Consider the following 24778-nt stretch of genomic DNA (forward strand, 5'->3'; position numbering starts at 1 on the left):
GCTTCTGGTACGTCTGCTCCTCCCCTTGCCTGACATTTTGCCTTCAACTGTGTGAGCCCTAAGTTCTGGAATTCCCTCTCCTAAATCCCTCCAAGTCCTCTTCTTTGTCAACCTTCCTTTATAATACAACCGACCCTGTATTTGACTAGGATTTTGTTCAGAGCTCTGAATACCTTTTCCTTTGGCTTGATGTCCATTTCGGATTTGTGTTTTGGGATGTTTTCTACGCTAAAGCCAGGACATCAATGCAAGCTGTTACCTGACCATTGCTGCATCTTTCCAGAAACACATCCTCTTCAAGAGATATTTCTGTGATTATTTCTAGATTATTATTTAGTAGAACCTAAGTCACAGCAACTTCTTCAGTGGGGAGATCAGTCGAGCTATCAATTTTTAAGATAGGCTTAAACAGTGAAGTGGAAATTTAAAGTGTGTTATCGACTATGTACTTTATATCAACAATATTAATGTATTGAAAGCTCCTATGTCAGTCTCTAATGTAAACATTTGGAAATTTTCATGTGCACACATTCTGCCTGCAGGTGACACTATTGTAGAACCTTTCAGTGGAACAGTTAGTTTTGAACTTGTCACCATGTGTTTCTTCACCAAAGGCACTGGGTGCCTTTTTCACATTGTTGATTATTGAAAAAGGGCCTGTTATAAACCATTATAATGAAAATCTTTATTTGTGTCCCAGCCATTGAGTGATGCATCCAGACTGGTATTCAGCATTTACGACGAGTCTCTCTGCCACCTCTCTGTTCCAAACATTCCTTCCCTATTTATTCCCTCTTCTCCTGTATCCCAATCTATCTTCAACTTCCCCCTCTGCTCTCTTGTGTGCCTTTCGCTTTTCTCTCTAACTTCCTCTGTCACCCTTGCCGTATATTTTGCTTTCACCTTTACACATTCGGCCTCCTGCTCCACACTCCCTATTTCTTGCATACCACCACCACACACACACACACACTGCCACCCTTGCCCTCCTCCTTGTATTGAACTGCGTTTGGTGATGAGCTTCACTTGAGGTGTTTCTGGTTATGTGTCGTCTTCCTTGTATCTAAACTTATTTCTTTACCGTTCTATGTGTTTATCTAGTATCGTAGACAAGTGATGGAAGAATCTCAGAAGTTGAGTGAAATATTAAATAGGTAAGTCTGGGGCCTGTAATCTTGGGCCATTTTAAGGAAACTAGACCAATTTCAAGGGCGGGGGGGTGGTTTTGTTTTACTGAGAGAACAGTATTGAAGCTCCAAGATTGAGAAGAAAACGGAGAATTCCGTAAATCTGCAAGCAAGACAGAAATTGTTGATAATTCACAATATATCAGTTGGTATCAGAAACGAAAAGGTTTGGTTGTGGATCATCTGTATTAATCGATTCTTTGGTCTTGTACAAGAGCACAACCAGGGCCCTGAAACTGTATTCCAGTAAGGGAGGCAAATCCTTCAGGAGAGCAGAACTAAAACAGATTGGTTTTAGATTGACAGCCTGGGAAACTGTGCTAACAACTGTTCAACCTTTTTGGAATGAACCGTAGAGGATTTTTAAGGGGTTTGACAGGGCAAGTGCTGAGAGGATGTTCCCCCTCATTGGAGAGTTTAGTAAGATAATAGTCTTGGAATAAGAGTTGACAATTGAAGACTTGAGATGAGGAGGAATTTCTTCTGAGGGTCCTGACTTTTTGGAACTCTTTCCCCCAGTGCGCTGTGAGAACAAAGTCCTTGTGTATATTTATGGCTGAGGTAGATAGATTTTTGATCAGTTAGGGGAATCAAGGGTTATAGGGAAAGGGCAGGAAAGTGAAATGTTGGATCCGCCATGATCCTATTGAATGGTGGAGCAGGCCCAAGGGGTCAATTGGCCTAATCCTGTTTCTATTTCTTTCACTCTTAACACAGCAAGAAAGATTACAACAATAAAAACAAAATAATGTGGAAATTGCATATCTGAAATAAGAAAGGAAAATGTATGATAAAATCAGCCCGTCTGGCAGCATCTGTGGAGAGAGAAACAGAATTAACGTTTCAAGTCCGCATGGCTCCACAGATGTTGCCAGACCTGCTGATTTCATGCTGAATTTTCTGTGTTTATTTAACAAAGATTACAAGGTTGTGAAAGCTATTTCAGTCTATTTAACTCCTCCATTCTAAACACAACCCATAGTTTACCGCCCCCACATCATATGGCAACTGTTCCGACACCATTCCAGAGTTTTGACTCCACTACTTAACCTTCAAGCCCACTCTGTGTAAATATTATTTTGTGTGATGAACGTTAAAATAAAACTTCTCTTTTACCAGTCTGAGCCCCTATACCCTTATTCCCAGTTCAATTTAACATTCTCCTCTGTTGACTGGCTTACCAAATTATTTCCTTTGTCTTGCCCAAGCAACCAAGATGGAAGTGATTCTTAGTTGCCATCTTGCTGCAAAAGAAAATGACCCCCCCCCACCCCCTTCACCTTCCAATAAAAAAAATCTACTCACTTTTTTTCCCTTCCATTTGTATGTTAGGATAGGCCATTGAAATTGGTAAATTCTAGGTCATTGGAATTGCCTGATTGAGGTGTTTGACATACCCTGAGAGTCTTTAGATTCACTTAGCTTTGAGATACAGCTGTGAAAATCAAAGAATAAGACTTTCTACAGGGAGAGCAAGCAGGTTGACTCAACAGTGAAATTCAACCCTGCGTTGTGTGAAACATGAGGAATCAAGATGGAATTACTCAATACAGATGTTAATTTTTCAGTTGTTCAACTGGTGAACCCCCCTATAGACAGACTAAAACTATGATCGTTTGGCTTGGTGATATATGCTTGTGATGTGTAATTCTGTAAAATATATGTAAGTATGTGAAGATTAGCTCCAGTTGTATTCCTCACCAACTAGCTTTCTGGAATAGAAAAGCTATAGAACTGAGTTAAGGTTGCTTGTTTCAAGATCATTTTCTTTCTCTCTTACAATAACTTCTACTTGTATAAATATCATTAATGAAATGAAATATCCCAAAGGGTTTTTCTGGACCATTATGAAATAAAGTATGACACCCAACCACATGAGGTATAAGATCAGTTGACCAAAAGCTCAGTCAAAGATGTAGGTTTTAAGAAGTATCTTAAAAGAGAAAAGTGATTTGGAGAAGTATGGGGAAAGAATTCTAGAGCTTAGGGCCTGGGCAACTAAAAGCATGGTCACCAGTGGTGGAGCAGTGTTAAATAGGAATGCGGAAGATATTAATATATTTTGGAGGGTTGTGGGATTGGAGATTAGAGATCGTGAAGAGCTAGGCCATGGAGGGATTTGAAAACTAACCTATTATTCACAGTCAAAACAGAGAATGTTAAAACCAAGGCATTGCTTGACTAGTAGACAATACAGGTCAGTGAACGTGAGTATAGAGGAATGGGACTTTGAGATTAAGTCACGTGCAGGAGAATTTGGGATGCCTGAAGTTAATGAAGGGTAGAATGTGAAAGACCAGGAAGCAATATGTTGGAATCATTGCTTTTAGAAGTAATCAAGATTGGATGAGGATTTCAACAGGAGCTGAACTGAGAATGGCAAAATTGAACTACGTTACAGAGGTGGAAAGGGAAGTCTTGGGGTTGAAATGAATATGAGGCCTGAAGCTCATCTCCAGGTCAAATGTCATCGAGGTTGAGAACTGAGGAAAGTGATGGTGTTGGTAGTGGGGGGGGGGGACAGAGTTTGAATTGGGACCAGAAACTAGTCCTTCAGTCTTCCTTTGATTTAATTGGAGGAACTTTCTGTTCAGCCAAGGTTGGATGTTGGGGACAAGCAGTCTTGTTTACTTTGTTTGCTTTGCTTTATTCTTAAAGCCAGGTTGATGAGGAGTTTGGAGTGGTTGAGAGACAGGAAGAAGCAGCAGATGAAGTGGATGATGACTCAGTTGATGAATTTAGTTCCAGCACACTCTGGGTGGATAGATTCACTCCCAGGCAGTATACCGAACTGCTTAGTGATGATGTAAGTAATAAAGTCAAAACGTCTCACTTGGTCTGCTTGCTGTACTGTAAGGTGAAATAGTCATCAAACTTTCAGTTCATGGGTCATAAATATGCTGTGTTCCTTCCTGACTAAGTAATAAGTTGGTGGGGAGGGGGATTTAAAAAAAAGAAGAATTTTGAAATGGAATACTGCAAATGTTGGAAATTTGAAGTGAAGATGAGGTGATGCTGGAAGTACTCGGGTAAGACAGCATCAGTGGAGAGTTCATATTTCAGGCCTGTGACCTTTTTTTTAATCAGAATTTTAGAAGTCTGTTCTCTGGAGAATGGGGATCCAGGTAAGTTTGTGAGTGCAAAGGCTGCAGTGTTTTTGATGGGTTGAAGATCATGGAGCAGTGGAGGCAGGGAGATCAGCTTGAATAATAATAGATTTGTTAAGCTTCCACGTCATTGAGGCCTTAGCTAGGATTTAGTGGAGGAGGAGAAGGGGGCATTGGCAGGCAATTGGAATAAAAGGAATATTTTTAATAAAGCAGATATTTAAGGGGGGGAGGGGGGAGCTGGGTGAAAGATAATGCCCTGCTGTTTTTGACTTAAGCTGGGCTGAGCAATTTGTTGGAATTAAGGGTAGAAGCATTTGGATGCAGAAGGGCATCGGTACGTGACTTGTTTTTCCAATGTTAAAATTGAAATATTTTTGGCAAATCTGTATCTTGTGTTGGAGGTACGTTGGGGAAGTCTTTGGTTTGATGGGACCAGGGATAAGATAGGACCATGGAGGTGAGGTGCAGAAGACTAATGTTTGAGAATAGCACACAGAATTGAAGATAACCAAGCAAACAATAAGAGATGGGTTCATAGCTACAGCGTTTCATTCGTGTCGTTAAGCAATGTGGTCTTGTTTTTGAAAGCAGACTGGAAGTCCAACTGGGGGGCGTCTGATAATGATGTGGGGGTATATTTCTACAGCCTTGATGTTTCCTCGGACTTTGTAAAGGAAGGGTGGAGGTTAGATGGCAGTTGAAGAACATTAGAGGAGGAGGGTTGATGTTCTTGAGCAGAGGTTGTGATGGGTTTGCTTTGAAGGATATGGAGACAGTGCTAGAGGATACATTCAAGCCAATAATGTCAGTCAGCATTTGGTTGAGGAAGTTCACTTGGATGTTCGGGTCCTGGGAAGGAAAGTTGAAGATGAGTTTGGTTAATTTTGGTTGATTATTTTGAAGAAAAGCAGGGAACTCGACAGGGTAACTGATAACTCTTTTACATCCAGTTATGTAAAATGTACCTTTTAAATATAGTTGCTATTTTGTAGAAGGTCAGCAACCGACTTCTGTGCAGCAAAATCCCACAAACAACAAAATCATCTGATTTAGCAATGTTACTTCAGAAATAAATATTGGCCATATGAATGGAACTAATTGGAAAGATATTTCTTGGGCACATTGGGCTGAATAACCTCCTGTGCAGTATCATGCTTTGATTCTAGGATACTGAGCAGAACCTCCCCTGTTCTTCAGAATAGTGCCATGGGATCTTTCACGACAACCTGAAAGGCCAGTCAGGTCCTCAGTTTAACATCTCACCTGAAGGATGGTGCCTCTGACAGTGTAGCACTCCCTCTACACTGAACTAAAATTTCAACCTGGGTTATGTACTCATGTCTCTGGGGTGGGTCTTGAATCCACAAATTGCTATCTCTGAGTTGAGAGTAATAGCTGACCGCACAAATGTAGTTGAACGTAGTGCAAGCCTCTTTCAGCAGCAATCTACATTTTGCATCATGTCTTTTACCACATGAACACTTTTATAATACAATAATGTGAAGTGAAGAGCAAAATTCAAATTCATTAAAACAAACAGTGTAGAACTTTATTTAATTCTTCAACAATTTTAATGAGAATCCCCAAAAAGGTTTTTTTTTTCAATGACAAGTTCATAACTCCATTTTGACATTTACCCTGCAATGTCACATTCTTCACTTGGTGTCCTCCTATGAACTTACAAACATAGAAATAATCCCATTTTTCGAAAAGCTCTCTATGCTGATAGAATATTCTTTGGAACCGTAATGTAAATTGTATAGTCAAACTTTCTTTCATATAATTTCTGTTAAATGCACACCATTTTTAAAAAAGCGTTGTGATGCACATTGCTCCAGTGCTGGAAACATCAAGCATCTGCCTGCTTTGTGGCCAGTAGTTGGGAATCATTATGCTTCACCTTTCAAACAACTTTCTTTATCTCCGATCTTATAAATATAATTTCTTAAAATCTGTCGAAATTCAAATGCCAGCTTGTACTTGTAATGTTCATCAGCAGCGTTCGTGACATTTGGGGCACCGCACAAAGAGATGAGAAATGTCCTAAAATTTCATCACATTCCCCCAATATTCATCTGAGTGGAAATGCTATCAAAAGGTTAACTAGAGGCACTACTTCAAAAGGGAAATAAACAGGAATAGTTAGGAATTCACTCTCATTTTTAGCCAATCCTGATAACGATCACTACGACAGCAGTCCTATTGATTGAGCTGGTTGGGTCCTAAAAGATATAATTGCTAGACTGGGTCTGCAGCAGGTGGTGAAGGAACCAACAGGAGCGAAAAACATATTTGACCTCATCCACAACAATCTACTGACTGCAACTACATTTGTCCATGACGGTAACCACTGCATAATCCTTGTGGAGACAAAGCCCCGCCTTTATATTGAGAACAACATCCTGTGTGAGGCACTGTCATCGTGCTAAAAGGGACAGACTTTGAATGTATCTAGCAACTTGAGACTGGGCATCCTTGATGTGCTCTGGGCCATCAACAGCAGCAGAATTGTATCCCAGCACAATCTGCAACCTCATGGCCCGGCATATCCCTGATTTAGTCATTACCATCAGGCCAGGGCATCAATCCTGGTTCAATGGAGAGTGCAGGAGGGCATTCCAAGAGGTGCACCAAGCATACCTAAAAACGAGCCGTCAACTTGGTGAAGCTACCAAACAGGACGACTTGCATGCCAAATGGCAAAAGCCGTGATCGTGATAGACAGAGCTAAGCGATCCCACAACCAACGATCAGATCTAAGCTCTGCAGTCCTGCCACATCCAGTCGTGAATGGCGGTGGACAATTAAACAACTCATTGGAGGAAGAGGCTCCACAAATATCCTCATCCTCAATGATGGAGGGACCCAGCGCATCAGCAAAAGATAAGGCTGAAGCATTTGCAGCAATCTTCAGCCAGAAGTTCCGAGTGGATGATCCATCTCGGCCTCCCTCCAGTGGTGCCCAGCATCTAATATACCAGTCTCTAGCCAATTCAAATCACTCCATGAGATTTCAAGAAATGATTGAAGTACTGGATACTGCAAAGGCAATGGGCCCTGCTAACATTCCAGCAATAGTACTGAAAACTTCTCCAAAACTTGCTCCCCAACTCAAGCTGTTCCAACACAGATACAACACTAGCATCTACTCAATATGGAAAATTGCCCAGTTATATCCTGTACACAAAAAAAAAGCAGGACAAATCCAACCTGGACAATTACTGCCCAATCAGTCTACTCTCAATCATCAGTAAAGTGATGGAAGCTGTCATTAACAGTGCCATTGAGTAGCACCTGCTCTACAATAACCTGCTCAGTGATGCCCAGTTTGGGTTTTGCCAGGATCACTCAGCTCTTGACTTCATTACAACCTTGGTTCAAACATGGACAGAAGAGCTGAATTCCAGAGGTGAGGTGAGAGTGACAGCCCTTGACATTAAGGCCACATTCGACGGAGTGTGGCATCAAGGACCCTACTGAAACTGGAATCAATGGGTATCGGGGCAAATTCTTCATTGGTTGGAGTCAGACCGTGTACAGAGGAAGATGATTGTGGTTGTAGAGGGCCAGTTATCTCAGCCCCAGGACATTTCTGCAGGAGTCCCTCAGGGTAGTGTCCTAGGCCCAAGAATCTTCAGCTGTTTCATCCAATGACCTTCCCTTCGTCACAAGGTCAGAAGTGGGGATATTCACCGATGTTCAAATGCAGCAAGACCTGGATAATATCCAGGTTTGGGTTGACAAGTGGCAAGTAACATTCCCTTAACAAATGCCAGGCAATGACCATCGCCAACAAGAGACACTATCTAACCACTGCTGCTTGACTTTCAATGGTGTTATCATTACTGAATCACCTACTGTCAACATCCTTCTGGTTACTATTGACCAGAAACTCAACAGGACTCACCATATAAACACAACAGTGGCACGGTAGCACAATGGTTAGCACTGCTGCTCCACAGCTCCAGGGACCTGGGTTTGATTCCAGGCTTGGGTCACTGTCTGTGTGGAGTTTGCACATTCTCCCCGTGCCTGCGTGAGCTTCCTCCGGGTGCTCCAGTTTCCTCCCACGGTTCAACGATGTTCAGGTTAGATTGATTGACCAAGCTGAAATTGCCTCTTAGTATCCTGGGATGCGTAGGTTTTAGGATTAGCAGGTAAATATTTAGGGATACGGGGATAGGGCGTGGGTGGGATTGTTGTCGGTGCAGACTTGATGGACTGCACTGTAGGTTTCTATTCTGTATATATATGTGTATATGTATATTCTATAAGAGCAGGTTGTAGGCTAGGAATACTGCACTGAGTAACTCACCTCCTGACTCCCAATGTCTATCCACCATTTACAAGTCACAAGCCAGGAGCGTGTTGGAATATTCCTCACTTGACTGGGTGGGTGTGGCTCCAACAACACTCAAGAAACTTGACACCATCCAAAGCAGCTGCTTGATTGGTACCACATCCTCAAACATCTATTGACATTCAATGGCAGCAGTGTGTACTGCCTACAAGATACCCTGCAGCTATTCACCAAAGACCCCGTGACCACTTCCATCTAGAAGGACAAGGCAGCAGATAGATGGGAACATCACCAGCTGCAAGTTTCCCTTCAAGCCACTCACCATCCTGACTTGGAAATTTATCAGCGTTCCGTCACAATTGCTGGGTCATAATCCTGGAATTCCCTCCCTGATGGCATTGTGGGTCAACCCACAGCACATGGATTGCAGCGATTCAAGAAGGCGGCTCACCACCACCTTCTAGAGATGGACAATAATTCCTGGCCGGCCAGCAACGTTCATGTCCCACAGATGAATAACAAAAAAAGATCCCAGGTGTTGGCATGGTTTTGCTAGTCTTGGTTCTTGCCAACCTTGTGACACATTCACATCTGTTTTTTCAAGATTATTGGCAACATTCTGAACAGGGCTCTGACAAAGAGTCATCTGGATTCAACATTGACTCTATTCTCTCTCCATGGATGCTGTGAGACCTGCTGAGATTTTCCAACATTTTCTGTTTTTGTTTCAGATTCCAGCATCAGCGATACTTTGCATTTACTGTAATCGTTTTGTTTTTCGATCCGAGTGTTTATTTCAAATGTGTCCTGATGGTTTTTTTTTTGTATTGAAGTTCATTTTTAAATGCTAGTTTTGGTGTCCAGCTTTGATGTAAACGAGTTGTCATTGAATCATCACAAAGAGAACATTGCTTTGATTTGCAAACTGTTACCTCAGTTATATCTATCATATATATTCCATCAAATGATAAAACAATTCTAATGTTCTTGACTGTACATTCCTGCTGGTTCTAAGAACTGTTGTTGTTTCAGTACACTAATCGCTGCCTCCTGAAGTGGTTGAAACTATGGGACACTGTAGTCTTTGGCCGAGAGAAACCTGTGAAGAAAATCAAGCAGGCGGTAGAAAAGCACGCATCCTTCCAACAGTCCCAGCAGCAACAGAACAAATGGAAGAGCAAGACCCAGATTACCGAAGAGATCCTGGATGCAGAACTCGATGCGCATAACAGGCCAAAGTACAAGGTAACTGAGGGCTAAAGCAAGTCCTTTCATCGAATACACTAATGATGACCATGAAATGCCACAAAGTAGCTGTTTAATTATTTTGTCACTAGAATGGTGATAGAGACTTTTGCATTCTACTGAATTGGCCTATAATCTTAAATGTATTAAAGGGAAATATCAACATTACAACAATGACTGTTTCACAAGTAGTTCAGTATCTATAAAGCCTCTTAGGACATTTTGATGTGAAAGATGCTATATAAATGCAGATCTTGAGAACATAAGAAATAGGAGCAGGAGTAGGCCAACTAGCCCTTCGAGCCTGCCCCGCCATTCAATAAGATCACGGCTGATCTGTCGTGGCTCAGTTCCACATTCCCGCCCTCTCCCCATAACCCTTATTCCCCTCTCTCATCAAAAACCCATCAACCCGCGTCTTAAAAATATTTAGCGAGGCAGCCTCCACCACTTCAACGGGCAGAGAATTCCAGAGATTCACCACCCTTTGAGTGAAGAAGTTCCTCCTCAACTCCGTTCTAAACCGCACCCCCTTTATCTTGAGGCTATGCCCCCTAGTCCTACTATCCTTTCTGAGCGGGAAGAGTCTCTCCACCTCTATCCTATCCATCCCATTCATCATCTTATACGTCTCAATGAGATCTCCCCTCATTCTTCTAAACTCTAACGAGTACAAGCCTAATCTATTCAGCCTCTCCTCATAGCTCAACCCCCTCAACTCCAGCATCAGCCTAGTAAACCTCCTCTGCACTCCCTCCAAGGCTAAAATATCCTTGCGTAAGTACGGCGCCCAAAACTGCACACAGTACTCCAGCTGCGGCCTCACCGATGCCCTATACAGCCACAGCAAGACCTCCCTACTTTTATATTCAACCCCCCTCGCGATGAAGGCCAGCATCCCATTCGCCTTCCTGACCACCTGCTGCACCTGCAGGCTGGGTTTTTGCGACTCATGCACAAGGACCCCGAGGTCCCTCTGCACCGTCGCCTGCTGCAGTTTTTCTCCACGTAAGTAATAATCCTTCCTACCATTGTTCCTACCAAAGTGGACCACCTCGCACTTGCCAACATTAATTTCCATTTGCCATTTCCTGGCCCATTCGCCCAGCCTATCTAGATCCTTCTGTAGACTCTCCCCACCCTCCGCACAATTTGCCTTTCCACCAATTTTGGTGTCATCAGCAAATTTTGACACCCTACACTCGGTTCCCTCCTCCAGATCATCTATATAAATGGTAAATAGCTGAGGCCCCAGCACCGACCCCTGGGGCACTCCACTAGTCACCATCCGCCAATCCGAATAGCACCCATTGACCCCCACTCTCTGCCTCCTATTTGACAACCAGTCCTCTATCCACGCTAACACCCTACCCCCAACTCCATGCCCCCTGACCTTCTGTAATAACCTCTTGTGAGGTACCTTGTCAAACGCCTTCTGAAAATCCAGAAAGACCACATCCACCGGCTCTCCTCTATCCACCGCCCTAGACACATCCTCATAGAACTCCAGTAAATTTGCCAGACACGACTTCCCTTTCAGGAAACCGTGCTGCGTCTGCTCTATCAAGCAGTTCCCCTCAAGATGCCTCGATATTTCCTCCTTGATGACGGATTCTAACATTTTACCTACAACAGACGTTAAACTAACAGGCCTATAATTCCCCGCCTTTTGCCTGGAACCCTTCTTAAACAACGGCGTAACATTAGCCGTTTTCCAATCTTCTGGCACTTCCCCGGAATCCAGCGACGTCTGGAAAATAACCACCAAGGCATCCACTATCACCTCTGCCATTTCTTTCAGGACCCTTGGATGCATTCCATCCGGTCCTGGGGACTTGTCCACAATCAGCCCCTCCAGTCTGTCGAGCACCACCTCTCTAGTAACAGTAATGTCATCAAGACCCTCCAGTCCTACCACCTTTCCATCTCTAACATCTGCTCAATTATCAGTACATCTCCATCCCCTCTGCTGAGTGATTAAGATCATAAGAAATAGGAACAGGAGTGATCCATTCAGCTCTTCAAGCCTGCTCTGCCATTTAAAGGCTGATCTAACGCAGTAAGTCCATTTTCCTGCCTTATCTCTGTAATTCTTGATTCCCCTACTGATTAAAAACCTACCAATCTCCACCTCAAATTTTGATGGGCTCAGCCTCCACAGCTTCCTGGGGGCAGCGGTTTTGTGTCATGTCATGCAGCTCTGCTATTCCAATCACAGGTGGGGACAAGAGGTAATGGATAGATTTGTCCAGTCACAATGTCAGCAAGTGGAACTTGATGATGTTGTGAAACATCAGTTCTATATCCTCCTGAAACGAGGGTTAGAACGATGAGGCCCACTGCCGTATTGACCTCCCTATAGAAGGGTTGGATTTGTCCTGCTTTTTTTGTGTACAGGACATGCCTGGGTAATTTTCCATATTGTCGGGTAGATGCCAGTGTTGTAACTGTACTGAACAGCTTGGCTATGGGAGCAGCAAGTTCTTGAATCGGTAAATGTAGCCTGAATTGGAACTGAGGATGCAGAAATTAAAGGCCACTGTTTTTAAAGTTTATTAGTGTCACAAATAGGCTTATTGTGAAAATCCCTGGTTGCCACACTCCAGCACTTGTTCGAGTACGCTGAGGGAGAATGTTACTAACTCTTTGTGTGAGCCCTTGCCCTCTGATTTCTATCCCTGCTTATTCTCAAACTCATCATCTGGCACAATTTTCAGCAGTTTACACCTTTGCCTAAACATTATATCAGGATCTTTTAAATAGTTGGGGCTTGATTTATTATTGAGTTTTTCTTTAAATCGCTGAGGCAATTTTTCTTACAGTCTCTTCTGGTTTCTGCAATCTATTGCACCAAAATAAAAACTGGAGCATGGTCATTTTATTTCCAGCAATTTATCTAATTAGCTCATTTGGAGTTCAATGTCATTGTTGATGCAAGCATTCCTTTTTCCGTTATGTTACTGAAAATGAGTGTTGCTGATGAGTGTGAGCTGCAGTCCCTGAAGTGATCTTCACTGTAAGCTAATTTGGAGCTTGTTATATCGACAGCAAATGCCTCCCTTTGTTAAAGCTACGCTAAATAATCAGTGCTCAAAAAATTTTAAGGCAGTGCCTTGAGCAAATACCTGCTCACATTTGAGGGTGTACTGCCTGAAAAAAATGACTGACTGCTACTGTTTAACTTTAGGTGGTAGCCATGGCTTCAGTGAGTATTCACAAGGTTGTGGAGTGGAGACCCCCCACTGCAGTCATCTAGATTGGCTCATCCACAGCAGAACTACGGGACTGCACTGTTGCAGCTCCCTGTCTTTTAGATTAGATGTTAAACCAATGTCAGCCCCCTCACGCGGATGTAAAATATCCCATGATGTGATTTGAAGAGGAACAGAAAACTCCTGGCCTTCATTTTATTTTAATCCCTCAAACACACACTGCAGCAGATATGGTCATTTCTGTGCTATGTGAAGGTAAATTTGTTGGTTCTATCTTGCCCTTATCTCTAGGTGGCGTTGTTGAGTGGCCCTCCCGGTCTGGGGAAAACAACCCTGGCTCATGTCATTGCAAAGCATGCAGGATACAATGTTGTGGAGATGAATGCAAGGTGAGAGCGTGAGATTTTACACACATCTTATGAAAACTCTGAACCCAATGAGCAGAAATTTGATTAGTAAATAGTTATTTCAGTAATTTCTCACCAAATTAGATTTGCAGTATTACAAAATGGAACAAGTTGATAGTGAATTAGGCTTATAATTGTTGTGTTACAGGTTTTTTTTCTGTTGGGAGGTGAAGGGATAAATGGCTCTCTTTATACTGTCATTTTTTTTTACATGATTCCCGTTTGCTAAATTGAGATCGGATTAATTTCTAGCCCCTTTTCTGGTGACCTCTGAATGCAGTTCAAGAGGATGATTACTGTAATTGTAGTTGTGAGAATTGAGTTCTGCATATGAGTCACCTGTGTACTCATTGGTTTGAAACCCTCGATACTTATGTGTAATCCATTCTCTCCCTGATAATGTTCCTTATGGAGCCTTATGCAAGAAGAGTAGCAAAGTAAATTAGAGTTACACAATCAGAATGACGCAGAAGCAGGCTATTCAGCCCATCAAACCCATGGCAAGTAATTAATTTTGTTTCTGGTGCCTGCTGTAACACACTGGGTGGCACTCTTGCCTTTGAGTCAGAAAGTCATGGATGCTGGGCCTACTTCAGAGATGTGAGCCCATCACAAGTTGCCACGCCAGACAGTACTCAGGAAGCACTGCAGTGCTAGAATTGCCAATGAGACGTTGAACCGAATACCTTCTCTTTTCTAAGGTGGATGTAAAAGATCCCATGGCACTATTTGTGGAAGAGAAAGAGATGTCCTCCTGATGTGTGCAGGGTATGGAGGGTAATTAGTCCTGATGAAACCGGAGTCCACACCTTCAGGAGAGAAGGAGAAGGTCATTGTGGTGGGAAGTGGGTGTTGGGGGAAGGGTTGGAAAATGGTGAGTGGAGTATCAAACATGTACCAGTGCGTGGCCTAGTGTCAAGTCATGCTGTTTATCCCCTATTTAGTGATGACCGCAGCCCGGAGATCTTTAAGACCAAGATTGAAAGTGCCACCCAGATGAAATCTGTGCTTGGAAGCAATGAGAAACCGAATTGCCTGATCATTGATGAAATTGATGGTGCCCCCACTGTGAGTCTGTTTTCTGTATAAAATCAGATGATTAAATGTAGCTGGAACAGTTTTTAACATCTGCAACGAACACCTCAGAGAGATGATATAAATATAAACGTGGAGTCAGACCCTCAATTAAAACAATCCCTGGGAAGAAGATCAGCACATCACGCATTTATCTTTCTTAAACCATTTATCTTGTCGAGCATGGACTAGATTTTTACCAGGACAATTCTAGCGCTTGTGCTCAACATCATGGATGAATGCAAGCTCCCAATTTGACATCCCTCGTCTGCAGGCATAGTTTCCCAAAATAGTCGAGCTTTGCAGTATTTTTATTCTTCGTTTCAGCACAGGTATTAAAGTCACCTCTACAATCTGGTGAGAGTGCTATGAGGTGTTGGCAGTTTTGCTGCAGGAGGGGAGTGGAAAAAGACCTTTTGGGGCAATTAATTATTTGAAGGGAAACTGCAAATGCTGAAAATCTGAAGCAGTAATGATGTGAAAAGAGAAAAGTTACATTAATCCTGCAATTAAAACTGAGAGGTAAAATAGCATGTTTTTGGAATCGGAATGAAAAGAGTAAAAACAGCAGCTAGTCCACTTAGAGGGAAGTCGTAAAGCGTTCACAGCGTCAGCCGAAAACAAAGTCTGAGAAATCAGCTCTGGGACAGCAGAAAACTTTAGCACACACAAAAAAGAACATGGAAATTCCATCCACTTGGAAGTCATCTAAATACATATCCTAAGTTGCACCAAGTCCAATTCACCCATCACCCTACAAACTGTAGATCAGGAACCAAAACACATGTTACTTTCGCCTTGTATAAAGTGAATAAGAGCATTAGCTTTAACATTCTAGGTGGGCTGACTAAAGACAAACCAAATCGATGTTGACATACTAGCTTCAAGATAAAATGTAAGGTCTTCAAGTCGATATTAAAGTAAGAGAAATGTTGCTCCATATCTGATTGTTTTGTGCAGAGCAAAATATTTATGCAACTTGTGAAAAAACAAATCTAAGAAACTTCCGTTTACAGTTTGCCTCAAGCTTTTGCTGCTGGTTCTGATGGATTTTAAAATTCCTGTCCTTTTGTTCAAATGGGCAGCAAGGTTCCCTAGCTTTGTTACCCCGTCCAGCCCTACAAGTCTCTGGGATCTTTATGCTGTCCCATTTCTGGTCTCTTGATCTTCTCTGATTTTTCTTTGTTCCATGATGTTGAGATGCCGGTGTTGTATTGGAGTAAGCACAGCAAGAAGTCTCACAACACCAGGTTGAAGTCCAACAGGTTGATTTGGCAGCACAAGCTTTCAGAGCACTGCCCCTTCATCTGATGAGTGGAAATTGTGTTCACAAACAGGGCATATATAGTTACAAACTCAATTTACAAGACAATGGTTGGAATGCTAGTCTTTACAGGTAATTAGTTCTTAAATATATAGACAATGTGAGTGGAGAGAGGGCCAAGCACAGATTAAAGAGATGTGTATTGTCTCCAGCCAGGACACACAGTGAGATTTTGCAAGCCCAGGCAAGTCATGGGGGTTACAGATAGTGTGACATGAACCCAAGATCCCGGTTGAGGCCATCCTCGTATATGGAACTTGGCTATCGGTCTCTGCTCAGCGACTCTGCATTGTCGAGCGTTGTGAAGGCTGCCTTGGAGAATGCTTATCCGAAGATCAGAGGCTGAATGCCTGTGACTGCAGAAGTGTTCCCCGACTGGAAGGGAACATTTTCTGCCTGGTGATTGTCGAGCGGTGTTCGTTCATCCGTTGTCGTAGCATCTGCATCGTCTCCCCAGTATACCATGCCTTGGGACATCCTTTCCTGCAGGTATCAGGGAGACAACGGTGGCCAAGTTGTAAGAGTATGTACCATGTACTTGATGGATGGTGTTCTCGCGTGAGATAATGCCATCTCTGTCGATCTGGCATGTCTTGCAGAGGTTGCTGTGGCAGGGTTGTATGGTGTCTTGGTTAGTGTACTCCTGAAGGCTGGGTACGTTTGCTGCGGACAGTAGTCTGTTTGAGGTTGTGCAGTTGTTTGAAGGCAAGAAGTGAGGGTGTGGGGATGACCTTGGCGAGATGTTCATCTTCATCAATGACATGTTGAAGGCTCTGCAGAAGTTGTTGTAGCTTCTCCGCTCTGGGGAAGTAATGGACGACGAAGGGTACTCTGTCCACTGTGTCCTGCGTTTGTCTTCTGAGGAGGTTGGTGCAGTGTTTCACTGTGGCGCGTCAAAACTGTCGATTGATGAATCGAGAGCCATATCCTGTTCTTATAAGAACGTCTGTAGGTATCTGTTGTGATCCTCCTCATCTGAGCAGGTCCTGTGCATATGGAGGACTTGTTCATAGGGGATGGCTTCTTTAGCATGTTTAGGGTGGAAGCTGGAGAAGTGGAGCATTGCGAGGTTATCTGTGAGCTTGCGGTACTGTGAAGTGCTGAGGTGACCATCCTTGATGGAGATGCTTGTGTCCAAGAATGCAACTGATTCTGGAGAGTAGTCCGTCGTGAGTCTGATGGTGAGATGGAACTCGTTGATGTCATCATGTAGTTGTTTCAATGATTGTTTGCCATGAGTCCAAAGGAAGAAAATGTCATCCATGTATTTAGTGCATAGCATTAGTTGAATGGTTTGATAGAGCAGACGCAGCACGGATTCGTTAAGGGGAAGTCGTGTTTGACGAATTTATTGGATTTCTATGAGGATGTGACTAGTGCAGTAGACAGAGGGGAACCAGTGGGTGTGGTATTTCTAGATTTTCAAAAGGCCTTTTGATAAGGTGCCTCACAAAAGGTTGCTATAGAAGGTTAGGGCGCATGGAGTTGGGGGTAAGGTGTTAGCGTGATTAGAGGATTGGTTGTCTAATAGGCAGAGAGTTGGTATCAATGGGTGCTATTCTGATTGGCGGTTGGTGACTAGTGGAGTGCCGCAAGGATCGGTGCTGGGGCCTCAGCTATTTACCATTTATATCAATGATCTGGAGGAGGGGGCTGAGTGCAGGGTGACAAAATTTGCTGATGACACGAAGACAAGTGGAAAAGCAAATTGCGCGGAGGGTGTGGAAAGTCTGCAGAGGGATCTGGAAAGGCCGAGCGAGTGGGCGAGGACCTGGCACATGAAGTATAATGTTGGCAAGTGTGAGGTTATCCACTTTGGCAGAAATAATAGTAGGAGGGATTACTATTTAAAGGGCGAAAAGCTGCAGCATGCTACGGTGCAGAGGGACCTGGGGGTCCTTGTGCACGAGTCGCAAAAACCCAGTCTGCAGGTGCAGCAGGTGATCAAGAAGGCGAATGGGATGCTGGCCTTTATAGCGAGGGGGATTGAATATAAAAGCAGGGAGGTCTTGCTGCAACTGTACAGGGCACTGGTGAGGCCGCAGCTGGAGTACTGTGTGCAGTTTTGGTCGCCGCACTTGCGCAAAGATATTTTGGCCTTAGAGGAAGCGCAGAGGAGGTTCACTAGGCTGATACCAGAGATGAGGGGGTTGAGCTATGAGGAGAGGCTGAATAGACTAGGTCTGTACTCGCTGGAGTTTAGAAGGATGAGGGGGGGATCTTATAGAGACGTATAAGATAATGAAGGGGATGGATAGGGTAGAGGTAGAGAGATTCTTCCCGCTTAGAAAGGATAGCAGGACTAGAGGGCACAGCCTCAAGATAAGGGGGGAGCAGTTTAGATCGGAGTTGAGGAGGAACTTCTTCACTCAAAGGGTGGTGAATCTCTGGAATTTTCTGCCCGTTGAAGTGGTGGAGGCTACCTCGCTAAATATATTTAAGTCACGGGTAGATAGGTTTTTGACAGACAGGGGAATTAAGGGTTATGGGGAGAAAGCAGAAAAGTGGAACTGATCCACTTCAGATCAGCCGTGATCTTATTGAATGGTGGGGCAGACTCGAAGGGCTAGATGGCCTACTCCTGCTCCTATTTCTTATGTTCTTAAGGTCCCGTGAAGAGGTCTTGTTCAAACCTGTGCTTAAAGATGTTGGCATATTTGAGGTGCAAATTTGGTCCTCATGGCTGTTCTGTGTCTGGATGAAGAACTGGTTGTTGAAGGTGAAGACGTTGTGGTCCAGATGAAACGAATGAGTTGCAAAATTGTATCTGGAGATTGGCAGTTGTCGGCGTTGAGTACTGAGGCAGTTGCAGCAATGCCGTCATCATGGGGGATGCTGGTGTGGACTGCTGAGGCATCCATTGTGACGAGGAGTGCTTCTGCTCCATGTTCCATGTGTGCTGAGTTTCTGTAGGAAGTCTGTAATGTTGCGACAGAAGCTGGGCGTTCTTTGTACAATGGATTTCAGGTTGCTCTCGATGTAGCCGGAGAGGTTCTCACACAGGGTCCCATTGCCTGATACAATGGGACGTTCTGCACACAAGGACCTTGGGTTCATGACTTGCCTGGGCTTGCAAAATCTCACTAACTGTCCTGGCTGGAGACAATACACACCTCTTTAACTTGCGCTTGGCCCTCTCCAGTCACATTGTCTGTACCTTTAAGACTTGTTTACCTGTAAAGACTAGCATTCCAACCATTATCTTGTAAATTGAGTTTGTGTCTATATATGCCCTGTGTGTGAACACAAGTCCCACTCACCAGATGAAGGGGCAGTGCTCCCAAAGCTTGTGCTGCCAAATCAACCCATTGGACTTTAACCCAGTGTTGTGAGACTTCTTATTTTTCTTCGTTCCCACAGTTGTGGCCATGTCTTGACTGCTACGGCCCTAAACTGTGACAATCCCTCCTGAAATCTCCACTTGCCCAGTTCACGCATTTAAGATGCCTGTTGAAATCTACCTCTGTACTAATGTAAAGATATATAACAAGAAAAAGTAAAGAAACTGGGGGAGAAATTAGAGTTTCAAATTGTTGGAAATGGAGACTGTCTCCAAGGGGAAAGAGAAATACTCAATGTATTCTGTCGGATCGGAGTTCCGTTGGCTTCCATGGAGATGAGATAAGTCAGGCTTTTTTCCCCTCGTTGGTGTAAAGTAACCGATGCTGGAATTGCTGATATGTGACTGCAGGATGAGGACTTTGTTTCACTGGTTGTGATTTTTCTCTCCTTCTCCTTGCAGTCAAGTGGTGTGTTAATGTATGCCATCACACCTCTAATGTTCACTGCAGGAGGCGTCGGGAAGCACCTCAGATCTGTGGGACTTCATCCCAGCAAGGTGTCAGTTCTTCAGGAGAGATGGGGAATAAGAGCAGCAAGATAGTTGTGGGGTGGGAATTAAACTCTTTACGTTTAAAAATTAGGAGCAAATAATAGTTTACTGTTGCTGATAACTCTATTTCGTATTGGGCAGACTCTTGTTGATTTTTTTAACTTCCATATCACAAGACCCTAACCTCAGCCCCGGCAATTCCCCTGAAGCTTTAACTTGTGGTAACTTCAAAATGCCAGAACTCTTCGACCTCCCTCAAATCACCACTTTTCATAGAATTGTAGGATAATATAAGCAGGAAAGATGGACATTTGACCCAACATGCTGCTTTGGAAGAGCTGTCCAATTAGTTCCATAACCCAGCACGTTTTCCACTTAAAATTTTTGACAAATCTCACTTTGGAAGCTGTCATTGAATCTGTTTCAACTGCCCTCGGGCATTGCATTCCTGATCGTTCGAACTCTCAGCTTAATTTTTCTTCACGTCGCCCCCGGTGCTTTTGCCAGTTACTTTCCATCTATTTTCTCTGGTTACCGAGCTGTTATTCACTGGAAACAGCCTCACTACTCAATCAAATTCTTTATGATTTTGAACATCTCCACCTGCCCCAGTACATTTCGTGGTTTGACTGTCAGGACATTAGAATTAGTTTATCACAGCTGAACTTGCTGCTGTCGTCACTCAGTATTCGGCTAAGGGTCAAACAAAATAGGCCTCCTGTTATTTCTCAAGATACCTTGACTGGAATGTCTGGAGTTGGGCTTGAGTCCGATCACCTTTTTGTTTCTCTCTTCCTCATTGACAGGCAGCAATAAACACACTCATTAATCTTGTCAATCGTAAAGATGTGAAGGAGAGTGAAGTCACAGCAGGCACTGGAAAGAAGAAGAAGAAAAAGGAAGGAGGAATTTTACAGAGACCCATCATTTGCATCTGTAATGACCAGTTAGTATTTATGTTAATAATGGAATTCCTGAGCATTTTCTCTTTTAGTTTCAAATTCCGGCATCCGCAGTCAGTTGCTTTTTTTTCTGTAGTAAAAACTCCTCTGGCTCACGAATATCACTTAACTCCTCTCTGAAGTGGCTGATTAGGTATGACCTTGCTGGTGCCACCCACATCCCTTGAATGAATATAAAAAAACATTTCTGTGGCACCTGTTGCATCAAAGGGAACGTAACGTATCAAAATGAAATTGTGTTTGCAACAGTAGGGTGGTGAGTGTGTGTGTGTGTGTCATAGCTACAATCAGTGTGATGTGCCTGCATTGTTGTGTATCCATGAACACAAGCAGCTATCTTCAGTTCAGGACTTCGTGTTTCCTACAAATATTCCTAGTGTATTTCCAAAGTCACGCTATTGGTTGAGGGAGTTAGTGAAGTACTTGGTGTGACGCTAGGCCCACCTGTGCCGTTGGCTAATCTCAACTGAGAATAGCAGTACGTTTGGTACATTCAGTTCAAGACTTCTGCGTTAAAAGGAAGCAAAGTTGGCCAATGTTCTTGCACTCATGGCCTCACCTGCACAGTTGGTTGTGTTGGGTGAGGGAAACATTGAGATTGAGATGCTTTTTACGCCCAAATAGTTTGTTGATTGTCACCGGTCACACACAATGAATGGCCAATGGGGGTAGTAAGGGAAAGCAGCTGGTCCTCTGGGCTGCACGACACGAGTCAATACATCAGGGGTAGTGTAGCTCAGTGGGTAGCACTCATCTCCGAGTTGGAAGGTTTGAAGTTCAAATCCCACTCCAGCAATTATGCACAAATCTAATCTATTTCTGAAAAAAGGAACTTTTTTTGACTAAATGTTTTATCTTGCATTTGTCAGGACCATTTGTAAGAATATCAGTGGAAGAAAAAAATAACAATTTATATTGTATGACAAGAGAGTGCAGATTGGTTGGCTGGGTGACCCTTAATTGGTAGAGGCGTTGCCATGGAGAATGTGCCAGTTGACTGTCAACTCCTAGGCATTGTTGAAATTTAAACCAGCTTGACTCTGGTCAACGCATTGCCCCGAGGAATGAACCAGCAAATGGTTGTCACTTCATTTGATCAGCTGAAACCGATGTAATATTTGTACATGTTCTTCTGTTTATGCTAAAGATTGGTGGATCATATTATATAGCATGTCCTTTTCACTTTTCGCAGCTGTATCCAACCAGCCCTTGTTTGCAAAACTCCAAACACAGCATCCAACATTGGATAGAATTACTTGATTGGACAACTTTTGCTAAATAATCTTATGTGCTAAGAATGACACTGACAGCCAATTCAAAATTGTCAGTCAGGCTCACAGTATGACACATTTACGTGCACTGGAAGCTACATATATTTAATACATAGTCCTATTCTTTACACACACACACAGCCTGTATATACACAACACCTGTTTCAACTAAACAAAATTAGTGGCAGTATTTGTTGGTTCATTGGTAAATGCATTGCCCTTAGCAATCAGTCAACCTGCCTAGTTTAAGTTTTGAACAGTGCTTGGCAATTAATTATCAGTCACTATCAACTAGTGCCTTCTCCATGACACTGCCTTTACCAATCAGCATCCACTTGCCACCTAGGCAGCACACTCCTTTTTTTGCAATGGGCAGAATCTTATCAAGAAGTGTCAGGGTCTGACTGAAAACTGGCATGTTTCTCTGTAGAGGAACAGCTGGGGTTTCTCTTCAGAATTTGCGACACTTTGTTAAAAAAACGGGTGGATGTGTTTCATGCTGTCGTGACAGCCTGATCAGAGCAAAAAAATAACCTTTCCCACCTCACCATTCCTCTGGTTGGAAAAAGTGGGCTCAAGATCAACCCCAATATAAATTTGTTGTTTTCCTTTGCTGTGGTATTCTCATGAATTATCTTGAATAGTGCAAGATGAAAAGCTTCAACAAAAAATGTCTTTTTTTCAACAATGAGCATGTTCAAGTGACTATTTAAACCTAATCTGAGTTAGTAATTCAATGCGGTACTTCATTATCAAAGGTGCTGTGTCTGGAATGATACATTAAACCAAAGCTTTCTCTACCATCCTGTGAAAGAGCCTCTGGCACTACTTTTAAGAAGAGCAGGGGAGGTTCCCCATGCCATGACCAATATTTATTCCTCAACCAACAACATGAAAAGAGATTATTGGATCATTTTTGCATTGCTGTTTTTGGGAGTTAGCATTGTGCAGATTGACTGCTATGTTTCCTACACTATAAAAGTCAATGTACTTCAAAAGCATTTCTTTTGAAGACATTGTAAATTAAAATGTTTTGTAAGATTAATAAGCAATGTAGTTGTACTGTGTAATGATGTTACAGCTTGTGTATAATTTTGAATGTCCGAAGTACTAACTAACACACTTTGGTCACAGGTATGTGCCGTCTCTGAGACAACTGAGGCAACAAGCTTTCACATTAGCCTTCCCTCCAACCTTGCCCTCCAGACTCGTTCAAAGGCTGCACGAGGTTGGTATAAAGCACTAAGGTCAAACCACAGTGCCATTAGGAAACTGGCCAGACACTTGTTTATGAGGGAAAAATATTTTGAGTAAACACCTGTTATAACAAACAAAAATAGAAACGCTGGAAAATATCGGCAGGTCTGACAGCCTCTGTGGAGAGAGAACAGAACCAATGTTCCGAGCCTGGATGACCCTTCTTCAGAAGCATTGACTCTATTCTGTCTCCACAGATACTGTCAGACCTACTGAGAATTTCCAGCATTTTCTGTTTTCGTTTGATTTCATCATCCACAGTGTTTTGCCTTACTAGTTGTAACGATTTATTTAAATGTTTGTTTATTTGGAATGGGGAGGGAATTTCATGTAGTTTTGATATTTCTATTATTTATAGAATCATATAATTGTTGCAGCTTAGGGGGAGGCTATTTGGCCCATCATGTCTGCTCTACCTCTCCACATGAGCAATTCCCTTACTGCCATTTTCTTGCCTTTTCCCCATCACACTGCACATTCTCCCTTTTCAAATAAAGGTCTAATTCCCATTTTGAATGTTTTGATTGAAGCTGTTTCTACCAAATTCAGGCAGTGCACGCCTAACCCTAACCACTCACTGCAAAGAATTTTGTTGACTATCGCTTTTGCTCCTTTTACCAGTTGCTTGTAATTTCTGTCCCCTCATTCTTGATCCTTTCACAAACTGGGAGAGTGTATCCCTGTTTAAACTGTCCAGACCCCTCATGGTGTTGAGTATCTCTATCAAATCTACTTTCAGCCTACTTTTCTCAAAGGTCAACCGTCCCAACTTCTCCAACCTATTGTTGTAACTGAAATTCCTCAGCTGTGGAACGTCTCATGAGGAATAGCAGTGACATAATATTGTTACTGGACTTGTAATCCAGAGACCCAGGGTAATGCTCTGGAGGGCTAGGTTCAAATCCTACCACAGCAGGTGGCGAAATTAGAATTCAGTAAAAATTTGGAATTAAAAGTCTAAAGATGACCATGAAATCATGATCGTTAAAAAACCATCTGGTTCAGGGAAAGAAATCTGCCATCCTTACCTGATCTGGCCTACATCTGATTCCAAACTTATAAGTTATGCACTGTACACCAAGGTCTGTGTCATTAATATACGTCAGGAAGAGCAAGGGTCCCAACAAAGACCACTGAGAACTCCCACTACAAACTTTCCTCCAGCCCAAAGAACATCCATTAACCGTTCCTCGCTGTTTCCTCTCTCACCACCAATTTTGAACCCATGTTGCTATGCCCTTTTACCCTATAAGCCCTAATTTTTCTCACGTCTGTGTGGCACTGTATCAAATGCCTATTGGAAGTCCATGCACACCACCAACAGTATTACCCTCATCAACATTCTGTTACCTCCCCAGGTTAGCTGAACGCTATTTTCTGTTATGAAATCCACACCTGCTTTCTACAATTGGCCTGCCTTTGTCCGTGTGATTATTAATTTAGTTTCTGGAAGTTTCCCACCACCAAAGTCAAACTGACTGGCCTGCAGATTAGCTGGGCTAACCTTTACACTTTATTTTGAACAAGGGTGTAATGGGGCAATTCTCTTGTCCTCTGACACTATCTCTGCATCTAAGTAAGACTGGAAAATTATGGC

The 24778-nt window shown here is 43.0% G+C and overlaps 2 protein-coding genes across 3 annotated transcripts in view; one reads left to right on the plus strand and one right to left on the minus strand.

Annotated features, from left to right (window-relative positions):
- rpusd1 (RNA pseudouridine synthase domain containing 1) overlaps positions 1–24778 on the minus strand; it is a 185702-nt gene that overhangs the window by 26207 nt on the left and 134717 nt on the right. The window lies entirely within an intron of this gene.
- Positions 1–24778, plus strand: part of chtf18 (CTF18, chromosome transmission fidelity factor 18 homolog (S. cerevisiae)) — a 97046-nt gene that overhangs the window by 12376 nt on the left and 59892 nt on the right. For both annotated transcript variants that reach the window (XM_080206338.1, XM_080206339.1), the window contains exons 6-12: positions 1102–1154; positions 3846–3993; positions 9630–9842; positions 13346–13443; positions 14406–14529; positions 20498–20637; positions 23059–23152. In XM_080206338.1, the coding sequence (XP_080062464.1) occupies positions 1102–1154; positions 3846–3993; positions 9630–9842; positions 13346–13443; positions 14406–14529; positions 20498–20637; positions 23059–23152 (870 nt within the window). The remainder of the gene's footprint in view (positions 1–1101; positions 1155–3845; positions 3994–9629; positions 9843–13345; positions 13444–14405; positions 14530–20497; positions 20638–23058; positions 23153–24778) is intronic.

This window comes from Carcharhinus amblyrhynchos, chromosome 18, assembly GCF_965287045.1.
Source record: "Carcharhinus amblyrhynchos chromosome 18, sCarAmb.v2.hapA, whole genome shotgun sequence".
Classification (NCBI taxonomy): domain Eukaryota; kingdom Metazoa; phylum Chordata; class Chondrichthyes; order Carcharhiniformes; family Carcharhinidae; genus Carcharhinus; species Carcharhinus amblyrhynchos.